General features: G+C 50.9%; 1 protein-coding gene across 9 annotated transcripts in view; it reads left to right on the forward strand.

Moving 5' to 3' along the window:
- ZNF609 (zinc finger protein 609) overlaps nucleotides 1–14,963 on the forward strand; it is a 125,437-nt gene that overhangs the window by 13,010 nt on the left and 97,464 nt on the right. For 6 of the 9 annotated variants that reach the window (XM_038419752.2, XM_043494248.1, XM_038419751.2 and 3 more), the window contains one exon: nucleotides 7,611–8,492. In XM_038419752.2, the coding sequence (XP_038275680.1) occupies nucleotides 7,746–8,492 (747 nt within the window). In that variant the 5' untranslated portion in view covers nucleotides 7,611–7,745. Of the gene's footprint in view, nucleotides 1–1,777; nucleotides 2,117–5,248; nucleotides 5,268–6,624; nucleotides 6,746–7,610; nucleotides 8,493–14,963 lie in introns of those variants that run through there. The other 3 variants (XM_038419757.2, XM_038419753.2, XM_043494249.1) reach the window with 3 other exon arrangements.

A 14,963-nucleotide genomic window follows, 5' to 3' on the forward strand; every position in this document is an offset into this window, starting at 1 on the left:
GTGGCACCTTAGAGACTAACAAATTTATTAGAGCATAAGCTTTCGTGCATCCGATGAAGTGAGCTGTAGCTCACGAAAGCTTATGCTCTAATACATTTGTTAGTCTCTAAATAATCTGACTAAGCTTTTTTTGAAGCTTAGACCAGACTGGTTCTGAAATCAGGCCAGGTCTGAAGGATGTATAGACTCTATGTTACTGTATTTGGTGTTTAATAGGAAATTCCTCTTTGTATGGATGTAATTGAACGTGGCTGTCAGGAAAGGCTATAAGTTATAAAGCTCAAAGTTATAAGCCTGGTTATAAGTTATAAGTTCAAAGTTATAAGCCTGGGAGGCAAACTCAAGGTTGAGTTTTTAACCTTAACTCTGTATTTTCTGACTCAGTGCTGAATTTCTCAGCTGAAAGTTGCATTAATTTTTTTGTTTGTATATGTAAAACACTAGTTGATGTTCAGGAGAGCTGTAAGTTAAAACTTCCAGCTGACATCAGTGTGGACTTGGCTGTGGTTTCCTCCCCAAAGCAGCCTAGTGGTCCATATGCAGACAAGGACTTCTCAGAATGACTGTGCTGGTCTTTATCTTCCCCCATACCTCCAATTGCTTCCAGTTATCTGCTGCTCCTTGTCAAAGGCCTGCTTATAACCAGAGGTGGAGAGAGACGACAATGCCATATTCTGCACTTCTGTAGTGCCTTTCATTCCAGGATCTCCCAGTGTTACAAAGCAGACCCAAGAATGGTTTATGATCCAAATGCCATCCAAGGTCAGATTCCTCTTCTAATACAAAGGTGCAGCCTATGGAAAAGACAGGTCCTAGCATGCATTGTTGTACTTCTTGCCAAAGGATCCGGCTGCATTGCATGCTGGGAGCTGTAGTTTTCATGGAGGTGAACCTCCATATTAAAAGAGAAGGGTGGCTCCATTTTATTCAAAGTGGGTTCAGCCTTCTTGCTCCTGGCAGACTGCCAGCGTGGCCCTTGGTTGGGCAAATTTTGGTGGCCCCTGGACTTTTGCATCATGAGAAAAAGCAAGTGATATGTTAGCTTCCCCTTCAAATCGTGCTTAATTCCAGAGTTAACAGCGTGTTTTGAAACCTGGACTTCAGCGTGTTTTGGAACATCTTGAACTCCCACTGTGTGAATGCGATATAGGAAACCTATCCTAGTTGGGTGGCAGCTTGCAGGGGTGTCATGGTAAATCTTCTTTGTCTGCACCAGCCAGACTGATGTGTGGGGGAGAGCAGAACTCCCTCCCCTGCACTGTTCTTGATCTGAAAGCAGCAAGTGAGTGAGGAAGCTCCTTTGTGCAGATTTCTCAGTCTCCTCTTGTGCGTGCCAGCTGGCTCTTGTTCAACATTTTTTTCATCGCTGGAGAGAGGGGGTGGGGAGAAAAGAACATCATAAAAAAATCTACAAAAACGACCTGGGAGTTACTTTAAAAAAAAAATCCAACCCAAACAAGCCAGGCTGGGGGATTACAGAGGTAGCGTTAGGAGTCGAGAGCAGAGAGCTAGCACTGCAGCTCTGGAAGGGAAGGCGAGTTCCCTCTTGAGTTTCTTTAGTCGTAAAAGGAAACAAAAAAGGATCTTGTGTGGAGGCAGCATATGGGGAAAGCTGTAGGCTGGCTGCCAGCCCTAGATGGCGGGAGAAAGGGCCTGCAGTACAGCATCCTGTCACATTTCTGCATTGTCCTGCTTGGAAAACTGGGCACCCGTGGGGCTGGATGGGGTGGGTAGTTGTTCTGTGCAGAGAGCAGCAGTTCCTACTTTGTTCTGACTGAGATTTTGCTCTTCTGATTCCATTCCTCCCTCCAACCGGGGCTGGGATTGCCTCCCACTCCTATCGTTGGGGGCTGCTCTGGAGCAGATGGGTGTGTTTGCTGTCTTGGACTGGGCCCAGTGAGGGCGAGCAGTTATTTGAAACCCTCCTCCACTTTAGTCTGCTGTAGAGTGGCAGCCGTCTGGCCAGAGGAAACACCTCGCACAAGAGATTTCCCGTCGTCTTTGCTGTTCCTTGTTGCGAGCATTCCTGAAAGTTAATCAGGGTGAAAATTGCAGTCAGTCATGTCTGGAAGCCACCAGAGGCTAATCCCGGAGCGCTGCAGATTCGAGCACATGGGTAGGAGACAGTCTCTTTATGTGTGGGCTGGCTGATTTGCTGCCAGCGGAATAGCTTGCTCCTGGTTTTTGTCACCCTTGGGCGTTAAATCATTCCCTGTTTAGGCTTTTCTGCCTCTTGCTCCACTACAACAGCTCAGAAGGAATGCAGGCTCCTTGGATTTGCAGAGGATCCGCTGGGGTATGTTCCAGCACAAAGAGCCCTGGCTAATGTGGTTTCCTAGGTCTCCGCCTGGTGCTGGTGTGTTTGAAGTGCTCTCTATCTGTTTGAATAGCTTTCTCTAGGTGTGTTTGCCAGTGGCTGTTAGCTCAGAAAGTGAACTTTCCGGTTTGTCTCTAATGCATTGGCTCCTTCCCAGTGCATAGATGTGGATTGTGGAGGTTCCAGCACCAAATGGAGCTGAATTATTCATGTCTGGTACTGTGGTGTGCAGCATTCCCCCGTTGGATAACTGTCTCCCTGAAGAACCTCTGCTTCAGGCCCTCTCTTAAAATGCCTTGTTGGCAGGTTTCCAGCCTCACAGGTGACCGCATGCCTTTTCTGTTGTGTAGGGATCAAGCCTGCAATGGGAGGAGGTGAGGGGAAGACTAGATGTAACTGCATAAACCTCTTCTCTGTTCTCTGTTGTTCTGTGATTTCCTTATGTCTCTTATCCTTCTCCCAGAGGAGGCAGAGTTTCTGATGGTACCCAGTGGGGGAAACTTGCCAGGAACCAGAGAGCTGTGCATAATGGGCATCAGTGAATCAAGTATAATGAGAGTCTTCCTGGGTATGGAGGTGCAGCCTGTGATCAGTACAGGTCCCGGCATGCATTGCTTGCTCTGCCTCAGAGTGTGTGTTAGTGTCTCCTGATGTGTGTGCTGGAAATTCCCTATGTCCTCTGGTTCAGTTGTCAGCCAGCACAGTATGAGGGGTGGACATGATCAGCGCCCCCTGAAATTCTCCACTTTGTCTTGTTTACAGGGGTTTTCTCTTCTTTCTCTGTGCTGCGGGAGAAGTCCTGCCTTCAGTTACACTTAGTACAATCTCACGGTGTCCCTTGGGTTGCATGCGTGAGGCAGAGGGCACGGTGTGAGTTGGATAGTGTAGCTTGGAAAAAGAGCATTTTCATGTGGGCAGACCTGCCCCTGCTGGGCACCAGCTCATCAGCTTTTGCAGGCTGCCATAGAAAAATCGCCTGTGGCTCCTAGTTGCTTGGCTGCTGTAAGTCTCACTGAGCGCCTGACCCTTTGGGGGCTGCATGTGTGTTCATTCCAGCTCTGCGCTGAATCTGTGATACTCTTCTTAGGCTTGGAAGCCACATCAGTGAGCTGGCAGCTCTTCGTCTGTGGGTTGCTCTGTTGGGGTGGGACCAAATCGCTTACCATCTGATGGCTAAGGTTAAGTTGGAACCTGAAGGGTAGAAATTGGGGGGTGATTAGTACTGAATGATCGTGCTGAGATGAAGAGGGCTGCTTTAGTTTAGCTGTCAAGTCATTCTGTGTATGTAAGAGATGGTGGTGCAGGATAGCATAAAGGGATCTGAGGCTGAATTGCTCCCCTGGGGTGGAAGTAGGTTGTCTAGTTGCTGGCCTCACCCTCTGACCCGCAGTGGCTCTAAAACATCCCTGCTGATGGCTGCTGAGGGAGATTTTCTCGAGTGAGGGAGGTGTCTCCATCTCCCTTTCAGCGGGGCCCTTGCCTGGATAACACTTGGAGTTGCTTTGCTTTTCCTACTCTGCCTCCGCGATATTCCCTGCTGCAGTTTCAGCCTGTCCCTGCTTGTCCTCTCCATGGCGCACTCTAATCCCCTGTCTCCTCTTGCATCTCCTTTACAGGCTCTTACTTTCCAAACCTTTTCTCCATATCTCTTACTTTCCAAACCTTTCTTCATCCCTCTAGCTGCTTTCTCTGGGGACTTAGTGGACCTTCAGGACCCCTTTTCTGTTTGGTGGGGTCGGAGTTCGAGGACTATTTATGGATGCTGGGCCTCTTTGCTCAGGTCTAGGCCAGAGCCCTGTTCCATCTCATCTGTTTTTCCTTTAAAAATACAGTTGAGAGCGCATAGAAATGAATCAGGCAGGAAGCTCTCTGATCCCATCATAGTGGTCAAGAGCAAAGTGCAAGCTATGGAATTGTGTGTGCTTTGTCCTTATTGTAACATGGCCATGTGAACTATAGATCCCAGCATGCAATGCTTTCTCTTGGTTACGTGGCCTTACCCTTGCATCAACATGGAGTGTTGCATGCTGGGACTAGTAGTTTTTACAGGCTGCACCTTAGTATCAAAAGAAGGGGGGGACAGCTACTATGTGGTCTGTTGGACTTGAATCAGGTGCTATCCCTTGGAGTCCAGACAGACTGTTTAAGAGGCCATTGGTGTAGGGTAAATTTTGGGCCCCCCGTTGGGAAGGCTGGTCTGTATTTCACCAATAGTGTCCCATAGCCATCATTACCCAGCAAAACCTTGCTCTGCATGTGCGGTCTGCATGTGGGAGGAATGGAGGCTTTTGGGCAAAGGTCTGTTACTGTATTTGTTATCTCTGAAGTGCCCTTGTGTGATACCGTGCCCCCACTCCTTGGGCTGATCCCACCCCCACGAGGGGCCTTTGTGGCCGAACAGCTTGGGCAGTCAAACTCATTATTGGCCTTGTGCATCTGGACAAAGAAATTGCTAAGGGCTGGCAGTACAAAGGCGATTGATTCTCTGCACGTGGCGGCCAGGAGCTGGGGCTGGGGGCTGGCAGGGAGGTTTTGTGCTGTTTTGGATGTGAAGAGGTTCTCCTTGTTTTGGAGGGAGGCTGCGGGGAGTGAGGTGAATTGATCATTGCACATTTCCGTCCCTCCTGCAAGCTGATCTGTGCAGGGAGCAGCCTGTTTGTGATCTCAGCTGGAGGAACAAAGCACAAATGGCACTATCTGGCAGGGATGGACCCGGAAAGTGGCTCTAGAGAGGCAGGTAGACCTGAGCAGCTGGTGGATTAGAGCTGAGGATGCTGACTGTTGTGCACGCTCCAAGCTGGGAAGTGGATTACTGGAGCGGGTGGGGGCGCTGGGGCAAGGGAAGAGGGAGGGAGGAACACACATGGCGGCTTTTGAAAGCTGTTAGTGACTCCAATGCTGCATGCAGCGTTCTCCTGATTCTGCACTTTCTCTGCCATTGAAATAAGAGGTCAGTGCTTTTCATTTCCAGCTCGCGTGTTAGCCCCTGGCTCCTGGGGTTAAAAATCTCTGTAATGACCTGTCAGAGAGTGGATTATTAGGTGTACAGAGCCAGGGATGCTGTGGGGAGCAGATGGAAAATGATCTGGCTGCTGCAGCCCATCTAATGAAAGAATCCTTGGCATTTTTACAGTGTTTGTGTCTCTGAAAACGCACCACAAAGCCACTTTCCAGGCTCCTGCCTGCTGCGGTTTAAAAGAGAATGTATTTTTTTAAGTCACCTGCTTTTGGAGTGTTGCTCAGAAGTAATACCGTGGATCTGTGGGCCGTGTGCTCAGCAGGAGGAGGAGGAGAAGGACAATGGCACTTGAGAGGAGCCGCATTGAGAGGGGCAGCCAAGGGTTTCTCAGGAGAGCCTGGAGTGGGGTTTGCTGGGGCTGAGAACCTGGCTGCTGGGAAGAATGCTGTTTCATGTGTTAATTATGTCTGGTAATGCAGTTGCCACTAGCTACTTTCCATGAGTAACTCTGGGGCTTCTTCTCCCCATGCTACACAATTGCTTCCAGGGAAATGTGCAGTGCAGAGGTCTGAGTGTCTGCCCTGGCTTTAGGGCGTTCTAGAGATGAGAGAGAAAATGCTAGGTCTGACTGGGGGGGGCAGCAGAGCGTGGGCGTGTACAGTGACAGCTTCCTGCATGCAGTGCTTCCAGCACCCTTCAGATCTGATTTCAGCCCTGGGTTCCTGTGCAGCACTTCCCATGCCCCTCAGTCCTGACCTGCAATCCCCCTGCCATTCCAGCCCTGAGCTCCCCCACCTCTGCTGCAGTTCTGCCAAGGCCCTTCAGTCCTGACCTGGAAGCCCCCACTCCCCTTCCGGCCTTGGGTCTCTCCTGATCAGTCAGTTGTGCTGGGTATTGTGTTGTGGCTTTCGAGTGTGGGAGCTCTAAAGTGAGCTGACAAGTTGTGATCTGTCACTGAAGATTGGAGGTGAGCTCTGGGGACAGAAAGCTAATCCCTGCTGTTTGCCCTCTCGCTGATCTCGCTGGCTCTCACCTGGCTTTAACACTGTGCTCATTCTGAGGCTAGATGTCGGATTCCCACCAGCGCACTAAACTTTCCTGGTAGGTGACTCTGGTCTCATGCTGCGCAGTGTGTGTGGGGCGCACTGCTCTGATCAAGGCCCCTAAACCCCACCCCTGGCCTTGGTGGGCACAGAGGGGAAGGGTCTGCCTCCATCCCTGGGCTGCGTGCAGGGAGTGCTCAGTAATTCAGAGGGAAGTGGCAAGCAGGGAGCGAGTGAGTAATGTCTTGTTGAAGCTGAGATCTGTGATCTGCCAGGGCCTGTATCGATTGAGGGAGCGGTGCCAGATGGTGGCTGCCACAGGGACTGCCAGGGTGCTAGGGCCTCTTTTGAGGAGCCCCGCATTGGGACCCTGCAAGGGGCCAGCAGGAAGGCATGATGGGGCTGTGTCAGCCAGAGGGCAGGCTGGTGAGTTTCATGTAGCAAGTCACTTTTCCCAGGCAGTGTCTGTGGTGGGGGCTAGAGGGAAGGGGTATTGCAGATTGTTCCCCACCCAGGCAGGGGGCTCTGGTCAACTTCAGTGTCTGAAATTGTGTATGTTCGTGTGAGTGTTTCTTTGGGGTGAAACAAGGAAGGTGAGAGCAGCTGTGCCTATGGGCTCCCATGGGCTGGTAATAGAGCACAGGCCCTTGCGTCTGTCATTTTGTGTGTGTGTGTGTGTGTGTGTAAGAGAGAGAGCTAGCATGTGTGAGGGCGAGTTCAGCTCCCTGTGTCTGGGTGGTGTGTGTGTGTGTGTGTGTGTGACAGCGTGTGTGCGGGGGGAGCAAATTCAGGCTTCCTGTGTCTGTGGTGGGGCATGTGTTGTGTGAGACTGCGCGTGTGTGTGTGAGAGAGAGAGAGAGAGAGAGAGAGAGATGGGAGGGGGTGAGTTCAGGCTCCGTGTCTGTGGTGTGCATGTGACACTGTGTGTGTCTGGCGGGGGGGTTCAGACTTTGCGTGACTGGTGGTAGTGGGGTGTGTGTGAGTGAGAGAGAGACAGTGTGTGTGGGGGGGTTCAGGCTCTGTGGTGGTGTGTGTGAGTGAGAGACAGCGTGTGCGTGTGTGTGTGTGTGTGTGTGTGTGAAGTTGAGGCTCCATGTGTCTGGTTGTGTTTGTGTGTGAGAGAGAGAGAGAGAGGTTGTGGGGAGTTCAGGATCCATGCATCTGTGGTGGTGCACAGGTACCTGTTGGGCCCCTGTAGTGGTGAAGGTGCACATGCCTGTTCTAGGAAGATCACTCAAACAGGCTTCCCCGTGTCGCTCTGTATAACACCTGTTCTTGCTCTCCCTTTCAGCGATGATGATGCCGTCACCTGGGCAGACCCTGACCACTGGAGGCCTGAGGACATAGCTGCAGCTGCTGTCTGGGATCCAGAAGGCGTGGAGGCAGGGAAGAGCCTAGAACTTTGAGGTGGGCTGTGAACTCTAAGATGTCCTTGAGCAGCGGAGCTTCCGGAGGGAAAGGAGTGGACGCAAACCCTGTTGAGACGTACGACAGTGGGGATGAGTGGGACATTGGAGTAGGGAACCTCATCATTGACCTGGACGCTGACTTGGAGAAGGACCAGCAGAAATTGGAAATGTCAGGCTCCAAAGAGGTGGGGCTGCCGGCACCCAACGCCGTGGCCACGCTGCCTGATAACATCAAGTTTGTGACTCCGGTGCCAGGCCCTCAGGGCAAGGAGGGCAAGTCCAAATCCAAAAGGAGCAAGAGTGGCAAGGACAGTGGCAAGTCGGCCCCAGGAACCTCTCTGTTTGCTCCCAGCGATGGGGCCAGCGGCAAGAAGGAGGTTCAGGGACGCTCTGGGGATGGCGCCAGTTCGGGCGGCCTGATGGCTGCTGTCATCCCAAAGGGCACTGAGAAGTCAGCCAAGGCATCTCGCAATGTGGCCAGCTCCAAAAAGGAGAAGGAGGGCAGCTCATCCAAGAGCAAGAAGGAAAGGAGTGAGGGTATGGGGGCTCCTTCAGAGAAGGAGCCCAGCGTGCTCCAGCCTCTCGCCCTGGCTGTGAGGGTGGGACAGTATGATGCAGGCCAAGGGCCAGAACCTGCTGCAGCCGAGCAGCTCGGGAGTATAGCTATTGACACGGGAGCTGCGCTCAATCCTTTGGGAGTTAAATCGGAGATGGAGGATGGGGAAAGTGAGTGCCGGCAGCCAAAAAAGGTCAAAGCAGAGAAGGTAAGAGGCGGACGAGTTGCTAGCCAAGAGGGGTGGAGGGACACTGCTGTGGAGAACAGGTGGCCTATGCAGCCCCATGTCTGCTCCCCATTTCAGTGGAGCGATGCTCTGTACACGTTCTGCCCCTAATGCTTTGCCAGGAGTAGGCTGTAGTGGGACTGTTCCCCTTCAGCAGCAGGAGATGGAGGCAGTTGCTTCCAGTGTCCTCTAGAATGAATAGGACTTGCTGTGTGTGTGCTGCACTAGGTTCTGGTGAGTTGTAATGGGATGGAACTTGGAACAGCAAAACGTAGGCTGTATCTTGGGCAAGCTGCTTGCCAGTAATATACGTTGGGCCATGAAATGACTCCCTGGGCCAGGGGTGGAACCCGGTTCTGGCCTCTTTAAAATGGACTGTACAGTAAAGCACTTTCTTAGCCTCTGGGAGATGGGCCTCTCCAGATCCCCAGTCCACAGCTTTGAGTCATGAGTGTTTGAGATGAGGGAAGAGCATCTTACCATCCACTGGTCCTGTGTAGGATTGTTTCTGACAGTCAAGGTTTGGTGTACTTTGCGGCAAGCTGAGGAAGCCAGGGGACGTAGTTTGTGTTTTGTCAATGAGAAGAGGATGCAACTCTTTGCTTCCCCCTTTGTGAGCAGGCTGAAGATGGCTTGAGCTCCTGGCTCCCCATCAATCCTCAACAGCAATGAACTGCATACCTGAATGCACCAGAGCCTGTGATACGGGAGAGCTGTTCTCTGAAAATGGCTGCAGTTGAGGTCTGGAGCTAAGTGGGCTCTGCTGCTGACGGTACCACGTGGGTGCTGTGCTGCTCTGGTCTCTGCTCCTCCCATGGATGAGCTTGGTTAATTGGTAACAAGGTATGCCAACTTGTGGTGGCTTTGGCTTGCAGTGTTTGGGTGTCAGGCCCTGCGCTCTCCATTCTTCCTGTAGCTCCCATCTGAGCAGGGCAGACGGACTGGCTCTCTAAGCTGCCCAATTGGCCGGGGGTGCTCTGTGCAGGCTCACCCTGTGTTGAGCTGGTCCCAGCAGCTGATGTATAAATTGATTTCTCTATAATTACATCAGTTGTAGCAAGGGAGACAATGTCCATATATAAGAGTTAATAAGTATAGAATCTGTCCCAGGGTATGGCAGAAAAGCTGGAGCTGTCCTGCTCCTGTCCCTGCAATGCCGGGTGGGGTGATGGGGCCTTGTTCTCCCTCTACGCAGGCCTGCAGTTTGTACATTGGCCTAGTGGTACCTGTTGTCATTGTCAGTGTGTGGGCATCAATATGTCTGTGGCTGTGGGCATTTTTCTATGTTAATTGCTCTTTTGCATTGGCCTATCCTTGTGGCAGCTTGTAGAGATTGTCATGGCTGTGCTGCGGGTGAGTGGGTATTGCCCACAAACTACCCCCTTCTCTTTCAGATCAGCCATGGGTGCTAAGATTCTGTTGCTGCTCCTGGCAACAAACACGTCTGGCTCTGGAGCTAATCCGTCCACAAAGCAGGGCTGTGGAAAATGGCAGGCTTTCTTCCTGCGCAGCTCCATGATCCTGCTGTCTTGTTCCTGCTCGTATAATCTTAGATCGCTGTGACATCAGTGGGAAAGCCGCTTCCTTTGGCTACCATGTGCTAGTAGTTTAGCTCATGAATGGCCTTATCCTTGCAAGATCTCTGCTGCAGAGTGCAGGATGAACTGATACAGCTCCTTGGAGGTATAAGACCATTCCAAGACCTGGCTCTAGAGGCTTGTCTGCACTAGACAATTTGGACATTACCACCACTGCTGCAATCCTCTAGTACACCCATAAACCATACATGGCCGCACATAAGCACTTGCTGTGATGATGGTCAAGCCTGTGCACCACGACTGGGCTTGTGCTGGCACTGAACATCCAGTGGAAGAAACTGAACATGTTGCAGATAGATCATATAAACCACACACTTCACGTGCCAGCTCCAGGGAGTGGTGCCATGGCTTGTGGACCAGGTGCAATGGTCCCAGGGGTGAGGCTCATGTTCTGTAGGGGAAGGCTAGAGCTGGGGGTCCTATGGGCGATGAAGGCCTTTAAAAGAGAGCTGCAGGCAGTACGGGAAGAACATGAGAAGGGGTCTTCTCCTGAGAGAAGGGAGTGTGCCTGTGATGGATGAGCAGGGCCGCAGGAACTGGTGTCCTCAAAAGCTGCAAAGTTTTGCAGTAAAAGGGCTTGTTCCAAATCAGTGTGTCAGACTCTGTGGAGACCGAGTGGAGAGCAGAACTGACTGAGGGGGGACGGTGGGTAGCAGGAATGGGTATGTGTTTCTGCCGGACCCCGTGCAGCTCCCTGCATGGCAGGGGCAGGTTTGGGAATATTATATTGCCCACTGTGCAAGATCAAATGAGCCTAGGGGAGCTCTCCCAGCGTCCCGTGTGTCCCCACGAGCCGCCAATGTGGAACCTTCATTTTTTCTTCTGTGAAGGAGGGGCCTGAATGTGCACAGCGCAGACAGGGTTGGGATATGGTGTGCTGTTATGGTGTGCTCTGCCTGGGCAACAGCCAGAGTTCCTGGGGAGGCCTGGGCAGCTTGGGAAAAACATGGTTGTTCTTGGGGAGAGGGTTTACAGAATGGCTGTGCACAGTGAGAAATGGCCTGCAGGCTCTGATGGGTTGTTTGACGGGTAAGCTGCCCCCCAGTCACTGGGGATGGCTCCCTGTGCTGGGCTGGGGGCTGGTAAGGACAGTGAATGACGGATGGCTGTGTGGCGCTGCTCCCTCTGCCCTCCCTTTGCTCATCGCTCTATCCATGGCAGCCCCTTGCCACTTTCTCTCTGCCCCTGCTGCCGTTGCTGGCGGCTGCTCCAGTGCAGAGCTCGTTGTTCTGTCTGCATGGAGCCCAAGCGGGAAGGTGAGGCGCACCCCGGCAGATGCTGCGTGCTGCCATTGTCAGCGCAGCCCTCTTGAGCTGCCTCCTTCCTTCTGCTCCCCTCTTGGCGCGGGGGATGGGGAGGGAGGGGATATTGAGCATTAAACAAAAGCGTCTGGGAGCTCTGGGCTGCTGTCCTGGCTTTGTTTTGATTGAGAGCTTGTTGAGCAGGATGAGTGGCCAGATGTGATGCTGCTGCAACCGAAGAAAAGGCAAACATCAGCGACTGGGAAGTCAGCGCTAAAGAAAACCCCTCTCCATATTGTGTGTGGTGTGTGTGTGTATAGGGGCGGGGGCTCATCACCCTTCTCTTCAAGGCCTGTGGTTAGGGGGCTTCAGATTTGATGTGCCCCCCACAGGTGAGCCCCATGCTGTCAGTGCTCAGGTGGCATCTGCACTAGCCTTCTCCCCCCAGGGTCACCACCATTGCTGATACTGAAGGGATGGGGAAATCTTACAGTGTGGCAGAAGCTGGAGTAGGCAAGGCCTATAATACGTCAGTCATTTGAACACACGGCTAAGGCTCAGCTGGGGTGGGAAGGCATGGGGCTCTTCCGTGTTCAGGGGCTGGGGTGGGAAGCTGAGTGCCCATCTTCCAGGAACAGCTAGCTGAGGTGCACGGGAGGGGACGTATCTCTGTTGGGTGAATTTCCCAGTTGTGCAGTTGGGAATGGGCTGGCAATATTAGCATTAGATGGTTAGCTCCAGTGGTGTTAAGAAGCTAGCTTGGAGCAGGCTTCTTGAGCCATGCCCAGTCTACACCAGGACTTCTATTCATTGAACTGGTAGCCACAGGCAGCTGCTCTGATACAGGCAGCTTTTCCTTCTAAAATATACACACAGGCAGAAAAGGTGGTTCCTGATCACGGCTGTAAAGCTTTGTTCCTGTCTACATTGCCAGCAGTAGTCATTTTAAAGGAGGATGTAGCACAGATATTAGCAGCAGCGCTCACAAAAATGTTTCTGTAGATAAGCTCTTGCCCCAGAAATCCACAGCATGGTGTCTTGTACATTTGTAAGAAGGTGCCAAGTGTGGATGCAGATGCAGCTCTGTCACCACTGAGCTTGCTGGACCCGATTGAAAATATTGCATGAGCTCTAATGTGGACAGGGACCGACTGAGACTGGAAAAGAGCGAGGATCCCAAATCCTAGTCTCTTTCCCAGACTTCCTCCCCTAAAAATTGCCACCGTTGGTACCAGTTTTGTTAGCAACATGGACTGCTGGTGCTTTAACTCCCATGATCAGATCAGAGAAGCACCGCTAATCGCTTCCAAGGAAGCAGCATAGTGCAGAAGGCTGTGGAGTTGTGTCTGGAGGTCCCTCAGCTCATCCTATCAGCAGGTGAAGGCCACTCCTGCCTTGGCCCTTTCTGCTGCTATATATCAGCAGTCTTCAACTACTCACCATCCTCTGGGTGTCTCCTGGTGCCCTTAAGACCTGCCCCCTCTCTTTCACTAGCTGACAGCAGTGGCAGGAAAGCAATGTAACAGTCAAATACCTCTCAATAAGAGTTTTCAGGTTCCCTATTCCAGCCAATTCCCCCTCCCCGTCTGTATGTCACCGGCAGGACTTGATGTTCCACTGCATGTGTTGGGCTAGTTATTCCTCTGAACTGCGCTTGAGTTTGGGAGATTCAAATGGCTTCTCTGCTCCAATCCCCACCGCTCCCCAGAAAACCAGGCGGGTAACAAAAGAAGCAAATGGGTTCTCTATCCTGCCGAGTGCTAGGCTGTTGCTCCTCATCTGTGTCTGTTCTGCTCTGTGTCCTGGAGGCTGCTGTGTCTTTGTGGGTACTCTATAGCTAGCTGGGCTGGTTGCATATCCTGTGGATTCCAGAAAGCACTCTGGAATGCACTCATGTTTAGCTGCTTGTTCCTGAGGCATCTTTATATTAAAAGAGCATTTCTAAGGGCTGTTAGCCATGCTCTGGTCTTGCTCAGCCCATCTAGCTCTGACTTTACTTAGTAACAGTACTGCAGTATAGCGTTGATGTGATATCCTTAACTTCTCCAAGGCATTTCACTTGGTATCGGATGACATTCTGATTAAAAAATTAGACTGATATAAAATTAACATGGCATACGTTAAATGGACTAAAAACTGGCTGATAGGTTTCAAAATGTAACTGTAAACAGGAAATCATCATCGAGTGGGTGTGTTTCTGTTGGGGTGCTGCAGGGATCAGTTCTTGGCCCTATGCTATTTAACATTTATCATTGACCTGGAAGAAAACCTGAAATCAGCGCTGATAAAGTTGGCAGATGACACACAAATTGGAGGAGTGGTAAATAATAAAGAGGACAGGTCACTGATACAGAGCAATCTGGATCGTTTGGTAAACTGTGCACAAGCAAACAATATGCGTTTTAATACAGCCATATGTATGCATCCAGGAACAGAGACTGCAGGCCACACTTGCAGTATGGGAGCTCTCTCCTGGGAAGCGGGGACTCTAAAAAAGATTTTGGGGTCGTGGTGGATAAGCTGCTGAACATGAGCTCCCAGCATGACACTGTGGCCAAAAGGGCTAATGTGATCCTGGGATGCATAAATGGGGAAACGTTGAGTAGGAGCAGAGAGGTTATTGTACCTCTGTATTTGGCACTGGTGCAACCGCCGCTGGAATCCTGTGTCCAGTTCTGGTGTCCACAATTCAAGAAGGATTTTGATAAATTGGAGAGGATTCAGAGAAGAGACAGGAGAATGATTAAAGGATTGGAAAACCTGCCTGATAGTTATAGGCTCAAAGTTCAATCTATTTAGTGTAGCAAAGAGAAGGCGAAGGGGTGACTTAATCACAGTCTCTAAGTATCCACATGGGGAGCAAATATTTTATAATGGGCTCTTAGTCTAGCAGAGAAAGGTCTAACATGATCCAGTGGCTGGAAGTTGAAGCTAGACAAATTCAAACTGGAAATGAGTAGTTAACCATTGGAACAATTTACCAAGGGTCATAGTGAATCCTCTATCACTGGCAATTTTTAAATCAAGACTTGGCTCTTTTGCTAAAAGATAGTCCCTAAAAATTATTTAGAAGCAGTTCTCTGGCTTGTTCTATACAGGAGGTCCGACTAGGTCATCACAACGGTCCCTTTGACTTTGGAATCTGAGTGTTTCTACATGCCCTTGCTTTGCAAATTGCCCTGTGTAATGCAAAACCAAGACAAAAACAGAGCAAAGCATGACTGCCCCATGCTCGTTAATATACACCGCACCCTCGCTAGAACACGCGTCTATTTAATTCGAATGATAACGCAGTCACAGCCATGGATCCCAAATTTAAGTACTGACGGTACAATTTTTTTTGAGTATAGAGGCGATAAATCGACCGCTGAGTGCTCTCCTGTCAATTTTAGTACTCCACCAGAATGAGGAGCGCAAGTGCAGTTGTCGGGGGAGCATCAGCTATTCATGTAGCTGAAGATGCGCATCTTAGATTGACCCCGTGCGGTAGTGTAGACAAGCCCTAAGACAAAAAGAAAAGGAGTACTTGTGGCACCTTAGAGACTAACAAATTTATTTGAGCATAAGCTTTCGTGAGCTACAGCTCACTTCATCGGATGCATTTGGTGTACTGT

The sequence above is a fragment of the Dermochelys coriacea genome, chromosome 10 (genome assembly GCF_009764565.3).
Source record: "Dermochelys coriacea isolate rDerCor1 chromosome 10, rDerCor1.pri.v4, whole genome shotgun sequence".
Classification (NCBI taxonomy): Eukaryota; Metazoa; Chordata; order Testudines; family Dermochelyidae; genus Dermochelys; species Dermochelys coriacea.